This window comes from Peromyscus maniculatus, chromosome 4 (genome assembly GCF_049852395.1).
Source record: "Peromyscus maniculatus bairdii isolate BWxNUB_F1_BW_parent chromosome 4, HU_Pman_BW_mat_3.1, whole genome shotgun sequence".
In the NCBI taxonomy this organism is placed as follows: domain Eukaryota; kingdom Metazoa; phylum Chordata; class Mammalia; order Rodentia; family Cricetidae; genus Peromyscus; species Peromyscus maniculatus.
In genome coordinates, this window is record NC_134855.1 from 4,291,466 (window position 1) to 4,315,074 (window position 23,609).

At 53.1% G+C, this 23,609-nt stretch overlaps 1 protein-coding gene across 14 annotated transcripts in view; it reads right to left on the bottom strand.

The window, feature by feature from the left end:
* Window positions 1–23,609, bottom strand: part of Dab2ip (DAB2 interacting protein) — a 184,093-nt gene that overhangs the window by 83,857 nt on the left and 76,627 nt on the right. For 13 of the 14 annotated variants that reach the window (XM_076568785.1, XM_015988748.3, XM_042274783.2 and 10 more), the window contains exon 2: window positions 5,312–5,415. In XM_076568785.1, coding sequence (XP_076424900.1) covers window positions 5,312–5,415 — 104 coding nt within the window. Of the gene's footprint in view, window positions 1–5,178; window positions 5,416–23,609 lie in introns of those variants that run through there. The other variant, XM_015988755.3, reaches the window with a different exon arrangement.

Below are 23,609 nucleotides of genomic sequence, written 5' to 3' on the forward strand. Positions count from 1 at the left end.
ACTCTCCCTGACTCTGTGATCCCCAAACAACGCTCCGCCCCTCTGTGAGTCCGAGTCCTCATCCACAAGGACAATGATGACACTGGCCAGCACACATTGGCCACAGGAGGCCAGCAAGGTCCATGAGCCTTCCGCATGCAGGTGCACAGGACGGGCAGCTGGGGGGGGGGGGGGCTTTCCCAACACTCAGTGTAGTCATCTTGGAAAGTGAAGTGTGTGTGCCCTGGAGTTTAAGGAGGAAATGAACACTATCTGCAGAGGGCCCAGCAAGGTCTGCCCCAGGGGCCTGCCAAAAACAGGCTTCGTGATCCTGTACCAAATAGCCCATAGAGTCAGCCATGCTGAGCTTGAGACCCAGTCAGGGGACTTGATCTCGCTGGAATGCCCTTCTACTCCATCCCAAAGTAGTGGAGTCACTAAGGGGACCCAAGGAGCCTATAAACAGTTCAGAATGACAGGGTCCAAGTGTTTAGGAGACCCAGCCTGGTGACAGTGCCCTAACCCTTCCTGAAAGCTCACACACTAACCTCTTCCCCTGAGCCTCCCCTGATGCAAGCCTGTCATGGCCCCAAACCTTGGCCCCCCAATGACCCCAAAGGACAGCTGTCTGAACAATCCAGGCCAAACCAGCTCAGTCATCCATGCGTCCACTTGCTGCCCTCTGCTGCCCCCAACTGGTGGGAAAATGCCCTGCAGACTGGCCAGCTCTGGCCAGCTCTGGCCCCTTAGAACACTAGTCCTGCTTCCCCAAGTGTTCTCTGCTTCACCTCTCTCAACCTCCTGGTTCCAGTGGGCCTCAGAGCATCCCTCAGGAGGGATGCTGCTTTGGGACAGTGTTAAGTAGAGAAATAGGCCCTCTACCTGGGGCTCTGGGGAAGTGTGGAAAGGGTGTGGCCTGAAATAGCAAGCTGCAGGGGTGGACACTGGCTGAATGCCTACCTGCATGGTCCAGAGCCCTCACAGCTCCCTGTCTGCAGATGAGGGAAGAGGTCTGGGGATGAGCAGCTTGCCCACAGAGGGGAGCAGCGGCCAAGATCTGGTCCCTCCCCGTGGTCTGTTGGGAGCTATCAGCAGTATATCCCCAGAGCACACGTGAAGAGAGAAGAGCGTCTCATGGCACTCTGCCTACCTGCCAGTCACTGAACCCAGCCTCCCACCCCGGGCAAGAAGACGTGTAAGGAGCCTGTGACACAGCCCAGGAGTCAGCCGTTGACACCTTATAAATTACCAGAGAGGGCCTGGCTGAGAACAGACACACTCTAGAAGGTTCTAGAGCTGAAGAGAAGGGATGGGAGCTTTCCCTAGTCCTTCCCAGGACTGAGCAGGCAGACCCCCACAAGGACATCTAAGCTCAGGGGACCAAGGGTCAGGTGAGAATAGCAGATGTCCCTTCCCCCATCCTGCACCCCCCTCTGGCCTGGTCTCTGTCTCCTGATGAACACCTGGTTCTCAGCCTGAGCACAAACCCCGACAGTCTCATTCGCCTCATGGGCCTGGGCCGCCCGCTTGTTCAGACAGGAGGAGTTCCCCAACCTGAGCAGCTCCTTCTCTAACAAGAGCCCCCTGCAGAGGCACCCTCCGAATGTCTGTTCTGGGAAAAAAGATGGTGCATGCAAGGAGAAGTCACGCAGGAGCTGGGTGAGGACTGAGCAGCTGGAAACCTCACATGGGTACCTCAGAGGCCTCCACCCTTAGCCATCACCCCGGCAGCCCCTGCATCCTGCTGGAGACAGTACAAAGGCTTTAGGGCCCCCATTAGAGCCCCTCACTTTTCCTGACTGGCTGTTGTCTTCATGCTCCCCACTCCGAAGAGGACCACTGGTTTATTCTTGTCTGGTTAGACCTTCCTCTAACAGAACTATTATCTCTTTTCCCGAAAAACTACAAGTCCCTTAAAACCCAGTTTAAAGGTCCTCACTCTAAGAATTCTCCTATCTCCCCGAGTTCCCACAGCACCCCGGGCACACCTGTCACGGAATCAGAAGCACAGAGTTTATGTGCCACCAGCACCAGAAGTGAACCACGGGAAAGGACAGAAGAGCTGCTTCCGGAAGCACCGCGACCCACCCAGTTCATCTGCAGCTCCTGCAGCCCCCAGCCTTCCCCTCTCAGACACTTCTCCATCTCACAAAAAACAGCCGTGAGACCCAATTTCAGCCAAACCTTCAAACATCTCTACTCTCAACTTCCCGAGGAGGGATCAACTGGCCTCAGGTTTCCCAGAGCCACCTCCCACCGCACCCCTGCTCAGCTCCTCCAGGTCAACAGCCTAGGGCAGAGGAAGGGCGCAGCCCACATCTAGGGACGGCAGGGGCTAAGGGGCCTTCCCAGGAACCAGACTGTCAGCACTCCCCTGTCCCCCACCAACCTGATTCCCGGGAACACACAAGGGGACAGGGGCCCAGGAGGGGTTGGCCCAACACCTGCAGATCCAGAACCCTGCTTCCTGCATGTTCTTTCCTGCCTCTGTCTCCCACTTCCCAAAACCTGGGTCAGAAAAGACGCACCTGGGTGTGAAACCCAGACACCTACAAGGAGGAAGAGGAGGCCACCGTGGTCACCTGCTCTCAGCCCCTTCCAATCCGCTCTTCCCCCACAGAGCTGGGCACACCAATCTGAAGACGCACAGCGCTGACTGCCACCTGACAGCAGAAGCTGCACACGAGTTGGAAGGACACCCCCCCCCTCGCCGCCCCCGACTCGCCCATTACAAAGCTGGCATCAGGCCTTAAAGCCACATCAGAAGTGGCCAACCTCAAGAGCCACTTTGTTTCACAGCAAGAAAAAAAAACGGGACTCCCAAGTCCTGCAATGAAGAGGCTTCGATAGGCTAGCACCAAGCCGCCCATGCCCTGGGAAACAGGGCCAGCCTCTCACAGAGAAGGGCTGAGAGCCAGCCCTGGAAGGGAGCAGACACCCACTCAGCTGGGTGGGACCTCTGTCGGATCCAGTCCTCTCCCACAGGGCACTTTCTGTGAGAGATGGTGACATCCTGTCACCGGGGCTTGCAATGGCAGCAACAGTGGCATCTCATTACAGCCTGTGGTATCTCCCCTGCCTCCCCCAGGCAAAACCATGTTCCCCAGGCTCCCTCAGGGTCGCTGCAAACTGAGGATGCAAATGGGGGAGAGTAAGTGCTCAGGAATGGGGGTGAGGAAGCCCTCCCCCACGATACCCCAAACGCCATGCCTTCTGTCCTCTAGCCCAGCCCGCCCCAGCCCTGCACTAATCTGGAGCCCGAAAGAGAAACTCGGTTGGGACTGTAGATCTAACGGATGGACACGACTGGCCACAGCGTATCTCACCAGCTAAGCACCTGCCACAGGGCAGGGTTGTCATCCTCACTTTACTGGCAGAGGTTCTGAGGGGCTGGGTGGCTAACTAGGTCACATCACAGCTCAGAGAAGTGCTAGGATTTGAACCCAGATCTCCATACCCAAACACTTCAGTTCCCCCAGCTCCACTCACACCCCTGTCCTTCAAGGCTACACAGAGACAAAGGACCAAAGTGCCTAAGGACAAGAAAGTGGCATGGCCACCAGCACCATCAGCGTCTGCCTGTAACTCGGGGGCTGTGTGACAGACTCTGAACCTTGGGTTCCTCCTGTGTGAAATGGGAGCACGGAGTGACTCCTCACAGGGTGGCCAGGAGGCGGGTGGACAAACGGCTCATGAACTTCCCCCCCGCACCGTGCAGACCCCACCCGAGCGAGTGCAGCAGCCGGAGTGGGTTCTGAGAACTGGAATTCATAGACTGGCACTGACTCCCCCTCTCAGGTGGCTTCTGACCCAGGCAAGGGTGAAGACACAACAGAAAAACGCAGGTCTCAGTGGGCAATCACCAAGCCATGGACTACAGCAGCGTGGAGGTGTGATGGTGTGCACATGGAGTCACAAACAGACGACCTGGCAGGCCAGACGATGCCCATGACATTCCTGCTTCCAGTCCTGGGAAGTCAAAATCAAGTCCTGGGGCCGAGACACCTGGGTTTCACTCATCAGCCCAGGCTTGAGTCATTGCCTTACCCCACTGGGCCTCAGTTCCCTCCTCGGTAATGGAGAATCAGTATAGAGCTGCCTGGAGGGTTACCGGTCAGGGGTGCACACAGTGGGCACAGTGCCTGGGCACGGTATGCATGGTGCCGCCACACAGTAGACACCGCATCAGTAGCAGGACCACAGTGATACCAATCACTGTTCCAGGTCCCGAAAGGTTCACCCCGCCTGCTGTGGCTCTCATGTCTGGGGAGGGGGGCATCTAGTTCCTGCTCCAGTGGCGCCCCCAGAAACCATGTGTTACATCTAGGGGTGTGACCCTAGGCCCTCAACATGGACTCTTCCTCCCTGCCAGAGGATGACCTTAGCCGTGACTCTGAACCACCTCTTAGTAAAAGGAAGAAAAGAAAAGGACTGCATGGGAGTGCGAGACATTGTCACTGAGCTCCATTTCTGTGAAGTCATTTAGGATTTTTGGTGTGTATATACGCGTGAAAACCCATGTATCCATATGTGTGCATGCTGGTGCATGTACACAAGAGTATGCACTTGTGTAGAGGTCACAGAAAAATTCTTCAGAGTCTCATATACCTTTTTTGAGACAGTCACTGACCTGGAACTCGCCAGGTAGGCTAGGCTGCCCTGCCAGTGAGCCCAGGGACCTGCCTGTACCTGCCTTCCATCCCTCTGATGACACATTCCTGTGCACACACAGCACCTGGGACTTTTTTTAAACATGGGATCTAGGAATTGAACTCAGGATCCTATGTTTTCAAGGGAAGCACTGTATTGACTGATCTGTCTCTCCCACCATCATTTAGGTCTGCACAAAAGAAGAAAATACACAAGCTGGCTATCTAAACTGAACAGCTACAGTACACATGCTGTGTTTGGTCAATTTTAAGGCATTCTCAGCTGGAGAATAGAGAATTCTTTTCTTTCCTGTCAAGACAGAATCAAATTATGACACTCCCTGACTGTTCTAGGAAAGATACCAAAACACAGATGTATGTCTTAAGGGCGGACGGCAGTGTGTGCCCATGTCAAGGGCCCTAATCCAGTCCAGCCTGTTCTCCCAGCCCTGGTGGCCACCTAGGCTCTGTCCTCCACCTGCCCCCTCCCTCAAAGATTGGGACCCCATGTGGCCCCCAGAGAGCAGGGAGCCGCCAGGGGATTGGATACCTAGAGCAAGGGAGGCTGGAGGCTCTCCCAGTCCATGAGGCTCCAGGAAGGGGGGTGCGGGGTCGCAGAGTAGCCCCGCAGGGCCAGGTGGTGATGGTGGTGGCAGTGGCCGTGGTGACGCAGAGATAGTTACCGTGACCCGGAACGGGGTTGCAGCCGAGGGCTCCATGCTGGGGCTTTTCTCTGACAGGCTGCCGGGAAGGCTGCGCCGGGAGCCCGGCCTTTCTTGGGGTGACTCTGTGGAAGAAGGAGAGGGGTGGTTAAGATTCAAAAGTTCTCAGATGCCAAGGCTTCTGCCAACTCCCACATACTAAGACAGCACAAAAGACAGACTGTAGCCATTGTGGGAAAATGTAGTGGCATGCCCCCCCACCCCCATTAAAGACAGGACTAGTACATACCAGGCAATTAATTACACCCCTACAAGTATACCCAAGAGGACCAGAAAACAGATTTAAATACTTGTATGGAATATTGACACCAGCGGTATTCACAACAGGCACACGGCAGATACAGTGCATTGCCCATGCACAGATGATCAGATGAACACGGTGAAACACAGTTTACATGATGTGAATGAACCCCGAAAACATCGGGCCAAGTGACGTAAGCCAGAAACCAAAGGGCAAAGACTCTTCTAGTCCAACAATGGGGGGTACCTACAGTAGTCAAACTTATAGCCAGAAAGTAGGTCAAAGGTTAGCCAGGACTGTTGGAAGGGGTGGGGCTATGGCTGGATGGTGCAGGGTTTCTGTGTAGGAAGATAAAAAGGTTTTGCACATGGAAAGTTGTACAACTGCACATTTGTACACTTAGCAATGGTTAAAATGCAGCTGGGGAGATGCTCAGTTTGGTAAAGTGCTTGATGCACAAGCATGAGGGCCTGAGTTCGGATCCCCAGTGCCCACGCAATGTCAGGTGTGCTTGTGATCCTGGTGCTGAGGACAGTGACGGAAGCTTGCTGGCCAGGCAGTCCAGCTGTGAGCGAGCTCCAAGTTCAGGGAGAGCCCTGGCCTCCACAAAGTAAGGCGGGGAGTGAACAAGAGGACACCAACACACACACACACACACACACACACACACACACACACACACACACACACACACACACGACAGACAGACAGAGAGACAGGGAGATCCTGATCCTTCTGCCTTCATCTCCCAAGCGCTGGATTTCTACAATTTTTAAATGATTTATTTATTGTTGTCATGGGTGTGGGTGCTTTGCCTACATTATATGTGTGTGCACCACACGTATGCCTGGTACCCATGGAGGCCAGGAGAGGCAACGGATCCCCAGATGTTAAAGACAGTTAGTTGTGAGTTACCATGTGAGTACTGGTCCTCTGAAAGAGCAGCAGATGCTCTTCTTAATCACTGAGCCATCTCTCCAGCCCCTCACAATTGTTTTTGTTGTTGCTGTTTTGGTTTGGCTTTTGTTTATTTTTAATATTTGGAGACAGGGTTTCTCTGTAGAACAGCTCTGGCTGTCCTGGAACTTGCTCTGTAGACCAGGCTGGCCTTGAACTCAGAGATCCACCTGCCTTTGTTTCCCTAGTGCTGGGATTAAAGGTGTGCTGTGATGATGTTTTTTATGTGCTCTAACAAATAAAGCTTGCCTAAAGATCAGAGAGGAAAGCCAGGCATTAGTTAGCCATGGAGACCAGGCAGTGGTGGCACACACCTTTAATGGCACACACGCCTCTCTCCTCAGTTTTAAGCAGTCATGTAACCTGCCGAGAGGCCATACCCCAAGGCTGGTACTCCAAAGCTGTTGGCGGAATGAATACCCACAGCATGCACAGACCTATTCAAGACCCGAGCCAACCTAATCCAACTGCTTCTTGACTGGTCCCTCAGGCCATAGTTGCTGCCTGTTTGCCCCCTCTGGTGTGGCCCACCACAGAGGACTCCTCCAGCTTCATCCACCAGCCTGACTATCCAGACAGCCCCGAAGGAGGTCCTCGTGACACCTCTGCCTGTCCTCTCGGCTCCTGACTCTATCTCTTGCTGAGAAGGTCATTGCACTATAGGGGTGTGGGGGGGGATGGGGGGTGTGGGGGTGTGGGGGGGGTGTCGACTCCTGACACTCACACTGCATCCCCACATCTCCTGCACTCACACAGAGCCTGGTATGTGTGGCACTTAGGAAAACCTGTTGACTCAAAAGGAAGAAGAGGACAGTGTGAAGGTCTCCCTGGCACATGGGGACACAGGGACATGGGATAAGAGACCACCCTGGCAAATGTGTGCACACATTCACATTCACACAGAGCCTCCCACAAGTCTACCCCAGGGGCACAGCAAGGGGGATGTGTGCAGACACAGGATAGAGAAGACAGGAGCTCCTAGGAGCAGGTCCGCCAAAGGCAGGGCGTCTACAACACCCAAGCCACACCTCCTACCTTCTTCTCTCCTGACTGAAAAAGTGTTCCCAAAAGTATAAAAGGACAGCACTCAGCCTCTCGCTCAACTACAAGTCTCTAATTCTGAGCCCTGGCCAAGGAGCAAGCAGGCCATGCCCTGGGTCACCTCTGCCAGGGTGGCTCCTCCAGTCAGGTGGCAGCCATCTCCATGTTTCCTTGCTGTGTTTCTCTACCTAAAACTCACCCCCATCCCCCGCTAGTAAGTCAAGAGACGCCCACTCTTTCTGGAGGTTTCCCTAGGAAATCTCTTCCTACGCTCCCCATCTGCCTTTAAGAATCTAGGCCTGGCTCCTGCTCACTCTGTGACAGAACACACCTTCTCTACCCGGATGGGACATGTCACCGCCACTTGGCAGATGTCCTATGAGCTCTGTGATGGTGTATCCTACTCTCACCTGAGTCCTGTGGGAGGCACTGAAATGGGAGGCCAGGCAGCCAATGAAGGCCTCCTTTCAGCAGGGTGGAGTCTGAGCCTCGGGTCCCAGCAAATGAAGGGCAGGTACAAGTGAGTACCAGGGTGTATGGGCTGAGTCCACGGCTCCAGAAGTGCTGAGCCACTGGGCCCCGGGACAGACAAAGGACTGGACATACACATAGCCCTCAGAGCTCAGTTCAGAGTGCAAAGTTCAGCTAAGGCAGACTCCTGGGATCAACCACCTTTGCAGGGACAGAGAACAGGGTCATGAGAGGAGCTGACAATCCTGGAGTGGTCAAGCTCCAGCTAGCTGTCTTCTGCTATACTCGGTTCCCTAAAGGTGACATATACTTTACCCTGGTTCCTAAGGTGCCACTTGGTGGTACCACTGGGTGCTGCCCAAGACAAAAAGCTCTGCCATGCCTGCCATGAGGCAGAGATGCCAACCCCCAACACACTTCACCCATGCTGTCCCCTCATGATAGCCAACATGGCCTCCCGTGGGATGCAGTCAAGTGCTAAGGGGTTCCTCTGTTGGGGTTACCTCATCAGTTCAGACCCAGCTCATACCCACTCTCCCTTACTGTGTCTTGCAGACCTACTACTTCCCTGTCTCTCACACTCTCCATCACTGAGTCTTGCAGACCTACTAAGTATTTCCCTGTCTCTCTCAGTGGGAGAAAATGAGCATCTCTGTTCTGTTCCTACTACGTTGAGCCAGGCACCCGGCAGTGCTGGGTCCTGGTTTGACCATGTTCCTTCCTCCACCGACTCAGCTAACCCATCAGGGCACCCACTACAGCCATGGACTCAGCTGGCAAAGCCAGTCTCCTCCAGAGCTCTTAGGATCCCTATGGAAAAAGGTACTGAAGTCTCCAGGGTATCAGGGAAACGTTCAGAATGACTGGCCTCCAAAGATGTACGTGTTCACATGTGGGAAACACACAGAAGAGTGTAAGTGCATGTATACACACACATACAGGTACACATACACACACGCCTGGTAACAGCTTTACCTCCCTTTCCAGGACACCTGCCCACCTGGTAGGGCATGGATGCTGGGAAGGGCTGCCCCCTCACCCAGCCCTGAGACTGCTGCTCTCTCCAGGACCCACCCATCACCTTGCCTCTTGCCCTCAGGGTCTGATCCAGGAGCTTCTCAGAGACTGTTTGGTCCAACCTCTCATTTTACCCCAAGTGGTATCCCCGGGGAGCCTGCAGGCAGCCAGACACTGAGCTGAGCATACAGGAGACAGCAGGCTTCTGTGGCCGAGGCCCTGACCAGCATCCCCCGGCCTCTGGTGGTGAGCGCTGCCACTCAGCAATCTTCCTAAGCTCCTTTCTCCCTGGCACCCGCATGGAAAAATCGCAATAGCAAAGACAGACTCTTTCAGGTGCTGCACATGTACTGGGCTTTAAAATGAAAAAGGGTAGGGTCTTTCCACCTCCTTGGGGACCCAGCTTTTGACCAGCTTGTGTACAGTACTGCTTACAACACCGCCCCACTGAGAACATGTACTCTGGGCACTTCCAGATACAACCCCCGGTGACAGCTTGGACAGCCATGGTGTGCACCCATTTCCAGATAAGGAAACCAAGGTGCCAAGACACAAAGGTGACTACGAGTCCCTCAAACAATGCCCACCCCCAAAGATCTCACTTAGGACCTCAGGGAACCTGAGAAAACAGTATATAGGGAGAGGTCTCCATTTGGAGTCTGTGCTGTGTGACTCCAAACCAATGCCTTCCCGTCTCTGGGCTCTTGGTTAAACATCCATTCAGTGAATTGAGAGTAAAAGCAGAGAGTACTCTCCCAGTCCCCCCCCCCCCCCCCCCCCGCGCGCCCAGCAAATAACCATTATTTATACCAGAAAACAAGCAGGGAGCTGACAGCCCTGCCGTGCCCCCAACCTAACAGCCTCTGCCTCTGGGGATCTCAGCACAGAGCATTAGCTCCAGGGCCTCTGCCTCTGGCCTCAGACTTAGCACCAAGGCTGTTTCTCAGGCTTGGGACACAGGAGCCGGTGAGAGCATGATCCTAGACAGGGCAAGTGAGTCCACTAAGAACACACAGCTAAAGGAACATTTCTAAAAACTGTTCATGAGAAGGGAGACCCAGCCACCCTGGAGTCCCTCAGACCTTCCTGGAGGACAGCCCAGAAGTCCTTCATCTCAGACTTGATATGACCTCTACATAACCTCCCAGGCTACAGAACCGAGCCTCGGAATTGGCTGACCCTGAGTCCTTTTTTTCCACTGACAGGTAGAAAAAGTCCCCATTTAAGCAGTGAGCCCAGGCTATAAGCAGTGAGCCCAGGCTACCGACTACTCTTGGAAGCCACTGCCAGAGTCAGGCATCTTAACCTTCAAGTGTTTGCAAAAACTAAATAAAATAAAATCGGTTTCATTCAAATGCTGCTGGCTTGGTTGCCATGGATACCACCTAATCATGAAGGATGACTGTTAGTTGTTCCCATGGAAACACAGTGGCTGGAGGAACATCCTGTAATTTCAGCTGTCGGGTTGCACTGCCCAGATCTTAATGGTTGGAGGCAGGTGAGTGGCAACTATGAACATGGATGTTGGGAGACACAGCGCAGCAGAGGTGTAGAAAGGCTGGGTGCTGGGGAAGAGGACAGGGTCCTCACAGTGAGAAAACATCAATCAGAACTACCAGACACCACTTCACACTTTTCAGATAGGATTTGGCCCAGTCCAAAATTGAAAAGAAACTAATTACAAGAAATTAATAAGAAACCAGTCCTGAAATTAAAATGAGCAGTAACTCCCACTGCTGGTGGAGCCAGGATACTATTCATTCATCTCTGCTGGTGGCATGAAAAGGCTCTGGGAACAATCAGACAATAGACAGTTCACACACACACACACACACACACACACACACACACACACACCTGTCCCTCCTACAGACTCAGTCCAGACCACTAGCTGTGTAGTCTAGGCTGTCTGTGTGGTTTGTCCCATGTATAGGGTGGCTGCAGAGATGTTTGCAGCCTCAATGTCCAGCAGCAGAAAATGGATGAGTGCATCCTGGAGCAGTCACCCAGTGGAATACTATACAGCACACAAGAGGACACAGCTTAGGAGGACTCTCCATGGAGCACAAAGGCATGTCATAAAATCTAAATTTATGGAGATGAACACAAATAAAACAGCAACAGGGTGTTGTGTGAGAAGAACAGTTGCTAAAGGAGAGAGACCATGGCCCTCTTGTGTTTGTAAGACTCTTCACAGCAACCTTACAATAGCCCCAACTACACACAACCAAGCACCTTCAACAGGAGAGTGGTTGTGCAAACTACAACATCTAAAGAATAATGACCCCCAAAGAAACCTGCACCCAATTCCTGGAGCCTGTGAACAAGCCACACTGACAGGACAGACAGGGACTCTGCAGATGTGTGCCTGAGGGGAAAGATTTGGAGGCAGGAGGCTACCCTTGGGGCCAATCCCGCCTCAGGAGCCCTTAAATGTGGCAAGGGTGGTCGAGGTTGGAGACACAGCCATGGCAGTCCTCCGCTGCAGGCTTTGCTGCAGAGGAACATGGGTGCCACCGTCTCGAGACTGGAGTGCACCCAGCTGACAGCCAGCAAGGGATGGAGCCTCGCCTTGCTTCAACCCTCGCCAGGGAGCGACGTTCTGCACAAGGCGTGGTGACGACGTGGGGTTTGTTTCTGAGACAGGACCTTGCTGTGTGGTCTAGGCTGGCCTCGAACCCCTGCTCCCCGAGCCTCCACCTCTACAGCGCAGGGACACAGGTTAAGGTGAGCTTCTCTCCAGTCTCCAGAAGGGAAGCCTACTCACTACACTTTGGGTCTGGCAAGGCCAGTGCTGGAATCCCATCTACTGAACTGTAGGATGGCACTTGGGCTGTGTACACCGATAGATTTAATATGTGCAGCAGAAATAGAATATTAGGGCTGCAGGGGTCCTGGGGTTCCCTGGTAGAACACTTCCCAGCAGGTGCGGCCTGGGATTTCACCTGAGGGCAGGAAGGGAAGCAGGGAGCCAGGGCAAGCTGAAACTGGGAGAGGAACTGTATGCCCTGTAGGGTACTAGCCAGCTATGAAAAAGAACGCGCTACAGATCCGCCCGACGTGGTGGCTCTCAAGGGTACCCTGCTGATGATAAAAGCCAGCATCAACAACTTCCTCAGCACTGACACCGTTCCAGGGGGCAGAGCAATGGCTGGGGATGCAGCTCCATCGGGAGGCCACTGGCCTAGCATGCAGGAAGCCCTAGGTTCAACCCCCGGCACCCCATGAACTGGGCATGGAGACGCACACCTGTAATCCTAGCAATTGAAAAGCAGAGGCAGGAGGACCACACATTACTCTCCTGAACATAAGTAACCTCTCTTGGTGGCAACCTTAGTCAGGGTGACCCCAGGACAACAATAAAGTGACACCAAACAAGGCTGTTTCCTCTCTAAGCAGTGCACAAAGACAAGGTCACGGCCACCCACAAGACACCAAGCCTCCTCTCAGCAAAAACAAACAAACAAACAAACAAACTCCCCTCTTCTCAGAGCCCTTACTTCATCATCAGTAACAAGTTAGCAGCTTGTGAATCGCCTCTCCAAGAGACAAGAACACCAGGGTGGGGTGAGGCAGGATCTCAAGTTCAAGGCTCGCCTGAGCTACACAGGCTTGTTTCAAATAGCCAAAAAGGAAAGAAAGAAAAGAAAGAAGAAACGAAAAAGGATGCCATGCCTGACACAGCCTTGCCTTCCTCTACCTTGTGACAAGTCAATCAGTCACCAGCCCCACCCCCAGACCTGCCCAGGCCACCAGCCCAGGCCCTAAAGAAGGTTCTTCCTGACTCTTGTGTCCAGGTGTGCCTCATCACCTTGAGTCAGAACTGTAGCTTGGTTTCTAGAATGTTCCCGGTGGTCCCTCGCTGTAGAGCATGGCGATGCAAGCCGCCAAGGGGAAGTCCTTCACCCCGGGCTCGCTCATCTCTACTGTTTGAACAACTGCCTGCAACCTGTAATCACTTCAAAATAGAAGTTAAGGCCTGCAGTGGCCCCTTCAGGCTAAAGTGCATTTGCTGTCCACACGACTAAAGCAAAGACATTCTCCTTCCTGGGCATATGTGCGCACAGGGGCACAGAGGAACGGCACAGAGCTTCTCTTTGGAGAACTAGAGGACCTAAGAGTGGAGACAGGTGACGCCTTCCACTCAGTAAACTAAAACCCACGGGTGACAGGGTAGCTCAATACATCTATCATGCTGTTCTCTGATGGTATCTGTGAAAATACCGCAACCTGGCAGCCTCCTGCCTCAGACAATACTTTCTTCCAGTTGACCTTTGACCTCCCATCTACGGCCAGGTGTTACCTGGAGGTTACAAACCTTTCCCCTCCTCTGTACTGGCTCCCCAAAAGCCACATCTTGACCCCTGCAACCTGTGAAACTGTTTCTTCATGTGGCAAAAATGGACTCCAGATACGATTAAGGGCCTTGAATGAGAAGGAAGACCACAGGGCGAGCACACTGTAATAACAAAGACTTAAATTTTTATTTATTTTATTTCTCTGCTTATTGAGACAGGATCTTGCCATTTGGCTCAGGCTGACCTTGAACTTATTGGTCCTGCCATCTCAGTATTCCAAGATTACAGATATGTGTCACCATGCCCAGCCCCAAAAGAGACAGTAAGAGTGTGACCGTGAAGAGAAGGCAAAAAGACAACTCCTCAGGGAAGCACCAGTGGGGGGAGTGAGGTAATGAGCCAAGAACTGCAGGCAGCTTCTGGAAGATAAACAAGGAAGGAGGAAATACATCTGCCCTGGGCCACAAGGGTCACAGCCTCAAGACCCTTGGACTTGGGCCCACTGAAGCAGACTGCAGACTCCTGACCTCCAGATCTCAAAGATTATACACGTGTGTCTGTGCACCTCCTATATACAGTGCTCTCAAAGTCCAGAGGAAAGTTACAGATGGCTGTGAGCCACCACATGGGTGCTGGGAACCGAACCCAGGTCCTCTGGAAGATCAGCCAGTGCTCTTAGCCACTGAGCCATCTCTCCAGACCAGCACCTTGCATATTTTATCCTTAGAATAGAAACTAATTACATCAACAAAACTTTAGGGCACAAAGTCCTAATTAAAGCGTGCCAAAGGGAGGTGGCAACACTAAATTCACTTCCTTTCCACTTCAGTCATTAGAAACTATTTCCCCCCCACCCCATCACACCTCCGTACTTAATGTTCCTTAATACTTTGCACTTTTGTTTAAAAATCATGTCATCAAGTGAGATCATTACGACTGTGTGATACAGCACGCTTGCCTCTTGCAGCAAGCTAAGACAGGCATAAAGTTAAGTGTGCATTTATTAATTTTTAGAAGGTTTTACTTTTAATTATGTGTATGTGGGTGTCAGTGAGTACATGTGAGTTTGGGTGCCCACGCAAGTCAAAAGTGTCAGATCCCCTGGGGCAATTGTGGGTGCTGGGATTTGAACTCAGGTCCTCTACAAAAGCAGCAAGTACTCTTACAGGCTGAGGCATCTCTCTAGCCCCTACAGGTCTCTCTCTCTATATATATACATGTTCACATTTTCTTTACCTTTCTGTGCTGTGCAACCTGGAATTCTATTTTAATTATCTCTAAATTTCTTGTTTGTCTTGTTTGCTTTTGAGACGGGGCCTCATGAAGCCCAGGCTAGCCCCATTCTTGCCAAGGATATCCTTAAACTCCTGATCCTCCTGCTTCACCTCTCAAGAGCTAGGCACCGGCCACCACACCTGGCTCAAACTCCTGATTTAATGACGTCATCCTATCACAGAGCTGCATTCTAATTCCTTGCATAACTCTGAACCTAAGGAGCAACTGACTCATAGACTGTATATCAGATCCTCTAAGGGACAAGAGGTTAGGCTGGAAAAATAGTAAAGCAGCTTTGTTCAAGAACAGATCATCCTAAAATCTGTTCTTGGTACTGGATAGAAAGGGAATCAGTGGGAATGTGAAGCTCAAGCCGCCTGCTAGGATAGGCCATCTCTGTCTCGGAGGCAAGTGTCTGGTGCTTTATCAGCATCCATGAAACTCCACCAGGCTAACAAGTATAGTGAACTATTAGTCCTTCCCTGATGACCAATGCATGTGTATGTGTGCGCACGTGCACATGCACACACACAAATACTATTTTAATTACACACGTGAAAGATTAATAACGAAAATGCATTGCTGAAAGGTATTATCTTTAGTGTAAAGAAATGAATAGCCAATACCACGTTGCAAGACTCAATGATGTTCAGGTGACATTTGGCCCGAAGTGACCTACAGATTCAATGCAATCTGAGTCAAAATCCCAGGAAACTTTTCAGAGACTCTAACAAGCAGAATCTTAAGTTCAGACAACAAAGCAAAGGACTTAGAATGGCAAATCAGGCTTGAGAACACAGGAAAGGGCGAGGGGACTTCCGCTGCTAATGGGTTTCAAGACATACTTTAGCGTCTGGAAGTACAGCTAATGTAAACACGCCTGCAGAATTAGCATAGGGATAAGATGTATAGATCAATGGATCGGGATGGAGTCCAGAAATAGATCGTGTACATTTCATCAACTGGCCACTGAAGGAAGTGCCAAGGAAAGGCAAGCTTTCTCAACAAGCAGTGCTTGAACACTGGCTGTCTGTAATAAGGACAGACCCCAGGAAGTAGTGAGATACACCCAGAGATGCGAAGCCCGCACAGGGCCAGCTCTGACTTCAACAAAAAGAAACTGGGTTTGATCATGACCATGCAGCGAGGGGCAGAGGCAGGATATAAACCTAAGGGATCCGAGGGGAGACGAGGGAGGGGTTGTGTGGGGGTTGTGTGCGGTCCCTCCAGACTCAGAGAGTCCTCCCTGCCTGGGTCCCTCCCAAACTTCCCAGCCGTTCCAGTTCTAGCTGGGAGATATGAGTTTAGTCACGTTCGAATGACATCTGGTTCATGATACTGACCGGGTTTGGGGAAGGAAGGAGCCATGGGGACTGAACTGCCCCTCCCGGGCTCATGCTCTGAACACCTAGTCCCCAGTGTGTGGCACTATTTTGAAGACTTGAAGAGATGGGGTCAGGCTGGGGAAAGCAGGTCAGCTCGGGGTGGGTCTTTGAAGGTTAGCCGGCCCCTTTTAGTTCAAGCCCGTTTTCTCTGCTCCCTGGTCTTCTAGGGTGTGAACAGCTTCCACAGGTCCTACTAACGCAAGCCAATTACCATGTCTTCCTGGGTGTGTGTGTGTGTGTGTGTGTGTGTGTGTGTGTGTGTGTGTGCACATATGCATCTGACACACTGAAAGCCTTCTGAGACCATGAACCAAAATAAGGCTTTTTTCCCTTTATGCTGTTTCTATTGGATATTTTGGTCACAGCAACATAAAAGTAATTAATTTGAGGCCATTAACTGTGGTATGTCAGTGTCTCTCAAATAGACAGAAATGGAATTCAAGCTGTTTCCAAGTTCAAAATGTGGTTCAGAGTGAGTGGGTGCTGCCCACTGCTGTGGGATCTGCTAGGAGGAGACATGGGGAGGACTCTATGTGCAGGGCACCCACCACGGCCCTGAAGACCCTGACACCCAGCACCAGGACAGAGGTGGCAGCACAGTGGGAGAAGGCACATGGGCAGCTAGCTCCTGGAAACCGAGGAGACTCGGCCTCACGGCCCATCCAAGGGTCCTGTACAGTGTCCAGGACAGGGGAGGGGCTCATTTCATTCCGTGACCTCTGGCCGGCCCCACTCCAGACCCTACAAAAGTGCCACCAATGTAGACAGCACAGACACTGCTTTGCGGTCCTCCACTCAAGATAGTAAGCAACCTTGCCTTTGACACCACATGCTTCCTAGGCCTCATCCTGAAAGGCACCATGTTCCAAAGGGCTCCCCAGTCTAGACTCGGGGTGCCCTGGCTACTCTCCCAGATTAACTAGCTCAGAGATTTCTCACTCCCCGAGTCTTACTTCTCCTCTCAAGACCTCTGGACATTTCAGTCTGTAGGTTACCCTCGCCATTTTCTTCCCACAGGTTTTCCCAGTGTCTCTTCTTTGCAGCCTCGGGGCCCATTCCAGGCTTCCGGAGAAAGCAACATGTCATCCCTCTGCCTTACTGGAATTTGGGGAGCAAAGGGGTTCCCTGGAGAGGTGTGCTCCTCTCCGTTGTGTGGCGCTCCTCCATAGCCACTGTAAACCACGACGTTCCGTTAGGGTCCTGACGCATTTACAGCAGCAGCAGCATTAAGAGCACGGTGCAGGGCGTGCAGGGCGCACACACGCAGGCCACCGCCGCCGCGGAGAGCAGACAGATGCGGCTGTGTCTCGGGTCAGTCAGAAAACCTTTCCATAAAGTGCTAACAAATATTTTAGACGTGCAAGGAATCAGCGGCAGGCAAGTGGGTTTTTGAGAGTTCAAGGCCAGCCTGTTCTTCATAGCAGAATTCAGAGTCTAAATTCAGAATTTAGACTGTGCCTCAACAGAGGGAGGGAGGGAGGGAGGGAGGGAGGGAGGGAGGGAGGGAGGGAGGGAGGGAGGGAGGTGTGACCGTTACTGGTGTCTGTCTCCTGAGGACCATCAGTTACACAGGAGTCTGCTGAGAAGATTCCAAGGAGGGGCCAGCCCTTCTCCTGTAGCCATGGAGCATTCCAGACTGAAGAAAAGGTCCCTCTCTTTGCAGGGAGCATTGGGTTCTTTAAGAGTCAGGGTCCCAGAAGAGCTGAGAGCCCACTGTTGGACAGAGATGGGGCTCCCCGCATACATTAAACCCACCACTCTCAGGTCCAACTATGGCTCTGGATTCCAGATGGAATAGACAGCGCAGTGGTCTGTGGAAACCCACGGTCCTCCCGAGCCCATTCCCACCAAGCTTCTCCCACAGTGCCAGGTCTGATGCCCCTTCCTCAAACAACTGGGCTCCTGCGGCCTCTAGGACCGTTCTGCTGTCAGCACCCCTGCACCCCTGCACCCCTGCATCCCTGCCAGCATTGGCAGCCAGCAGCCACCCTTCCACTCCTCACTGCGCCCTGCCTCACCACCTCCCAGCCCTCTCACCCTGAGAGTGAGCCCGGGCTTTCCCAAGTGCCAGGCTCCCAACCTTAGGAATTCCAGGGACCAGTTCAAATCTCAGACATAAAAACTGTAGGGCTTAAAAGAGGCTGGGTGGCAGGCTCTGACTTCCGGCCCCGCCAAATCAAGTGCTGAAACCAGTGACCACCACCTCCTACTTCCTAAAAGCAAAGTTCGGAACACAGAGTCCAGGGGCTGGAGAGGTGCTTGGTGGTTTACAGCACTTGTTGCTCTTGCAGGAAACCCAAGTTCGATTCTCGCCACCGACATGGTGGCTCACAACCTTCTGCAACTCCAGTTCCAAGGGATCTGATGCCCTCTTCTGGCCTCCTCAGACACCAGGCATGCATGCAGTGCGAGAAACGGACGTGACGTGGTGGTGGCCTTGTTACAGTGGCCTTGCTGTGCACAGGCCAGAGCCCAGCGTTATCCTCATAGTGAGTGGTGTGCGGCCTCTCCTCTGCCCTCATCCTCTCTCCCATTCCACCTTCATAGCCAACAGCACCCTAGAAACTCCCCAGGAGTGAGTGACCTGCCAGCGTCTAAGGTCCCCCCCCCCGCCCCCCCCCCACACTTCCTTGAGGCCTGAGGTTGCCCCACTCCAGAGCCTGGTAGAGTCCTCACTCCCTCTCCACCAGTCCCCACCCCGGTGTGGAGTCTCTCAAGCCAGATGCCTAGCTGCCAGGGGCACATGTGATCACTGATGCCCACCCCCACCCTGCTCCTTGCAAGTCTAGCTGTGGCTCTCAAGCCACCTCCCCCATCACAGCCCTGGTGGGGTGGAGAGGTTTCCCATGCACTTGGCCAGTCCGAGCCTTGGTTTCCAGCTGCAGAGTCTGTTGGCCCCAGGACTGAACACAGAAGAATGCCTGTCACAGCGCACATGCTCAAGGAATAGAGGCTGTCCCCAGTATTATCACTGTGGCTCCCTGTGCTGCTGGGGGCGGGGAGCGCACTCTTGACTCACCATCCAAGGCCCTGCCAACCTTTCTAGCCAAACCATCTGCTGACCTGGTTACACAGCCCTCCCTCAACTCCTTCATCACCAAGGCAGCCCTGCCCACAGTGTGTACACAGTAGGTGGCTAACTGAGTCACTAGGGCTACTATATCACCAAGGCAGCCCTGCCCACAGTGTGTACACAGTAGGTGGCTGAGTGCCGCTTACCTGTGTAGCAGTCTCTGGTGGGAGGAGACACCGAGGAACCACAGATGATCCCAGTCCCCACAGACATCACACCGCACTTCTATATCAACACGACAGACTTAGGATTTAGACAAATGGGCACTAATGACAATACACACTCTCAAGTTTGTAACACATCCTACATGGCGTCGTAGCTATGTCAAGCTGCTTTAGAGCCCAAAGATAACCTGTCTGAAATGACACTTCTCATCCATCCTGGAACCTAACCTTGGTTGCACTCCTGACTCAAGCCCAGTGTCCCCAGAACCGAAGCACTAATAAATAGAAAATCATTTGCCTCTAATCCAGACTGTCAATTTATTTAATCTGTAAACCACCATCCCCATGCCAAGCAAGACTCTGGGAAGGAGCACTAACGGCCTGCCGGCATCCCAGGTCTCATGCTCTCCTCTCCTTCTCTCTGCTGCCTCCTCGGCACAGGGAAGGGGCACAGAGCTCGATCCCATCTGCCTGCCTGTACTCTGCTTTTCCATTTCACAGGAGTGTCAAGGCATCACCTCCAAGGGCCACAGAAAAAGAAACCACACAGCTCGGTGCTGACAGCCCTCGCCTGTCTGTCAGAACAGGGAATAAAAGCTAACAAGACCTCCAAAGGCAAAATCCCCAAACCTCCATTCGGTACCCAGCAGCTGTCAAAGAGAACACAGAAGACGGGGGACCCCCCCACACCCCATGAAAAACACAGCTGCTGCAGGTGTGAGCCCCACAGACAAAGCAGGTCCCAGGGTGTTACAGGCATCCTGAGTACCCTGCAACCTGCAGGGGTCGTCTAGACGGGGGAGGAGCCAGGTCGTCTGTTCTGAGCACCAAGCCTCCTTCCTCCATTATTATTATTTAGAGGGCTGTTGAGCTTCTCTTGCTTCCTTATTTATGCAATCAGGAAATCACTGCACAGACCTACTTCCAAACTCAAGGCCACGTGGGCCAATTCAGATGGATAATTAAATATTGAACAAACGTTGAAATGCCGCTACTGGATGAGAATAGCTAAAAATAACCAGCCACCACTCCTAGAGCCAGTACCTGACACTCGGGCATCAGGCGGCTCCTTCTCAACCCCCCTCCCCACGACTGCCAGACACATTCCCAGGAATGGCAAAGTGGGGTGGGGGCTGACTCCCTAAACACCTCCTGAACAGAAAACAAAACTCCAGCTCCCGGCAGGCTCTGAATGTTCCTGACCAGGAAATGCTCTCCCTTCCTGACATTTAAGCAAGTGGCCCTAGAGGAAGTTCCTGGAGAAGAGGCAGTCTCTGCTTTTCTCTTAAAAACAGTCAAAAGGCTTCGGGTCATTTCTAAAGCAAAACAAGCATGTGGCCCAGGATGTGAGCGAGTCTGCGGCGAGACACACAGGGGCTCCGTCCCCATGAGCTAATCTAGAAAAGGCAACAGACATACCAACGTGTCAATAAGATGCAAAGAGACTGAGAACCCAGTTCCAAACGCAGCTATCATCAGCCATGGCGGTGACCTTAGAGGCCTCGGCTTCATGAACCTCAGTTTCCCTATTGGGAATGCAGTTGCAAGAGACTGAGCAAAGTCTCCTGGCACCCGGTCGTGCTGTGGGCCTCGGTGGGTGCAGAACTGAAGCAGTGAGAAACTAGGTGCCCAGGAATCAAGCTCTGCCCTGACCCATGAGGTCAGCCAGTGCTCAGGGTCACACCAGCCAAGGAGAGGCAGGGCCTGCAGAGTGACTCTAGGCCGGCTTAACAGTGGCCCCAATGCTAGCTTCAGGCATTATTTCACCAGGCTCAGTCTCCCTACCTGGGATGGAAATAATAATGCCCTGCACCTTTATGAAGGGTTGGGAAGTTACAAGGTGGGAGATAAGCAAGGGAGGCCCTCGGCATGGCCCACATTCCGTCAGTGAAAGAGCCTATCTAATTATTAAAGGTGATGAAGACAGCCGGGACATCGAAGGCCACGGGGCTGACATTCCAGCAGATTAACTGGCGCCTCTGGCCTCCCTCAAGGACCTAAAGCTCTGTCTAGGGAGTGGGCCTCGGGCTGCCGGGCTGCCTGCCTGCGGCTGGGAACTCACCATCCAATGTGCGCTGAACCATCCCACTAAGAAACTTAGAGGGTAGACCAGGCTGACGTCCTGAGACATGTGATCTGCCAGTAAAGCGGCATGTTTGGCAGAATGTGAACGGCAACAGGGGAGAGCAGGCAAAGGTGAGGCAGGAGGCCGAGGTGGGGGCGGCCGAGGTGGGTGTAACCTGTGTGTGAAGAGAAGCCAACGGGAAGGAATGAGGAAGACTCCAGATTGAGCCAGTGGGCTCTGCATTCCAGGAGACATGCCAAAAGGCCCTGGGGCAACAGTCTGGACCTACGAGCTGGACAAGCCTGGGAACACTAGTGAGGTTGGGAGCTAGATGTATCTTGTGGCCCCCAAGTACTCAAATATGCTCCCCAGAGACCAATGACATGCTCTGTCTCTTCTTGGGGGAACCTCTGAAATCCAATTTGTCTTTCTCCCCGCTTCCTCTCTCTGTTCCTGTGGAGATACAGAGCCTATGTGGGGTTCGGCCCCAACTTCTCTTCACCCTCACATATCCTGGGGTCTGGTGGGCTCACTCCCCTTATGAGGTAATAATATGAGTCAAAATTGTTCCCATTTGCTTTGCTTCCATCTGCTGAGTGCCCGATCTGTTCCGGCAGTGAACTCGGAATGTTTAACCTTAACATCAGAACCTTAACATTTAATACGCATAGCAGTGCTGTGGATGTATACTGGTATCTTCATTTTACAGATGAAGAAACCAGAGGCCAGAGACTGAGAGCCTTGCCCAAGGCCACACCACTCAGATGCTGGAGCCCAGCTCTGCCCAACCCCAGATTCTGGTCTCTGCCTTACTAACCCGTGGCCCACGCAGCTGGAGGCCAGGCCTTGACTTTAAGAAGGCCGTCTCCTTTTCCTATCCCACTTACACGGTTAGCAGCATCCCTGGGAGTCTGCGGCTGCTTTCTCCCACAGTCCTCCAGCCCTCCTTGTGGGAGAGGATGGGTCCTTCCCTCACTATTGCTCCCACGAGAGGCCAATGTGACAGACACAGGCACAACCATGCTGCCATCTGGAGTGCTGGTGAGCCGGAATCACACACCCATGGGCAAAGGTGTGCACCCATCCAGACTCCAAGGGCAGATGACCCAGAGGCCATGCTCTGAGCTGGTAGTGGAGGAAGCCACACTCTAGAGGTCATCCCCAGCCCTTCATTTTGCAGAGTGTATTGGGGGTTCTTGGGAGCCCCCTCCTGGTACTCCACAGACTCTAGCAGTTCCTGCAGGGAAAGAGGCCCAGGTAGGATTGGGCCACAAGGCAGCAAGACAGGGAAACAGACAGACAGAGGGCTGGGGAAAACACAGCCATGCCAGAAGCAAGTGCTGCCCCAACCCCAGCCCCCAGCAGGACCTCGCATGGGACTGACTCAGACACAGAAGACCCCAGACCTCCCTGGCATTACTGTGAGCACCCAGAGAGGTGTCCAAGCTCATGGGGCAACAGAATAGGATCAGCTCCTCCTGACAGAAGGGTTGACTGAGAGCCTGGAATGGACCCGATGTCAGCAACCAAAAGCAGAGCTAGGAATAGAGCCCTCTCACTAACCGTGGCCCTGGCCCTAGAAAAGGCCTGTGTTCTACGGTACCCGATAAGCTGGTCTCTCCTGCCAATAGGGCCGGTGAGTCTAGGAGCAAGTACAACTCATCTCCACATGCCCTGGGCCCAGGCTAAAGCCGGCAGCTAGCAGGTTCTGGAAACGTACTGAATGATAGGCTAGGGCTTGTATCAAGGATGGGGAGTGCTGTATTTCTCTTAGGAAGTCGTTCTTAACCTGAGACCAGAAATGGAAGCAAAGCACCTTAACTGGTGACATCCTTCTGGAGACAAGGCTCCCCGAAACCAGAAGAAAGGCCCGGCCTTCAAGTGGCCAGGGTCACACAGCACAGTATGAAATGCCTAGATGAGGCCATCACACAAATCTCCTGCTTCCTCCCAACTGAAAGGCCCACCTGCCCGATCTTCAGATGCGGAACCTGAAGGCAAGGAGAGAAGAGCCTTGTTTAGACCCAGTGTGCAACCCTGGGACCCTGGAGACATCGGCTTTCCCTCACAGCTTTGTCAAGAACAGCACGCTGCTCTCGGCGGGCAGTGAGGCCCTCCGCAGAAGGTGGTGGCCTAGCCAACACCCGTGCCTGGCCATCTGTGGGTCCCTGCTACCAGCCCCCAGCACTTTCACGCACTTTTCTATTTCTGAACACAGAGCTATGCTCCTTTCCCTCCCTGCTAGGAGCTGAGGTCAGAAGTGAGGCTGGGG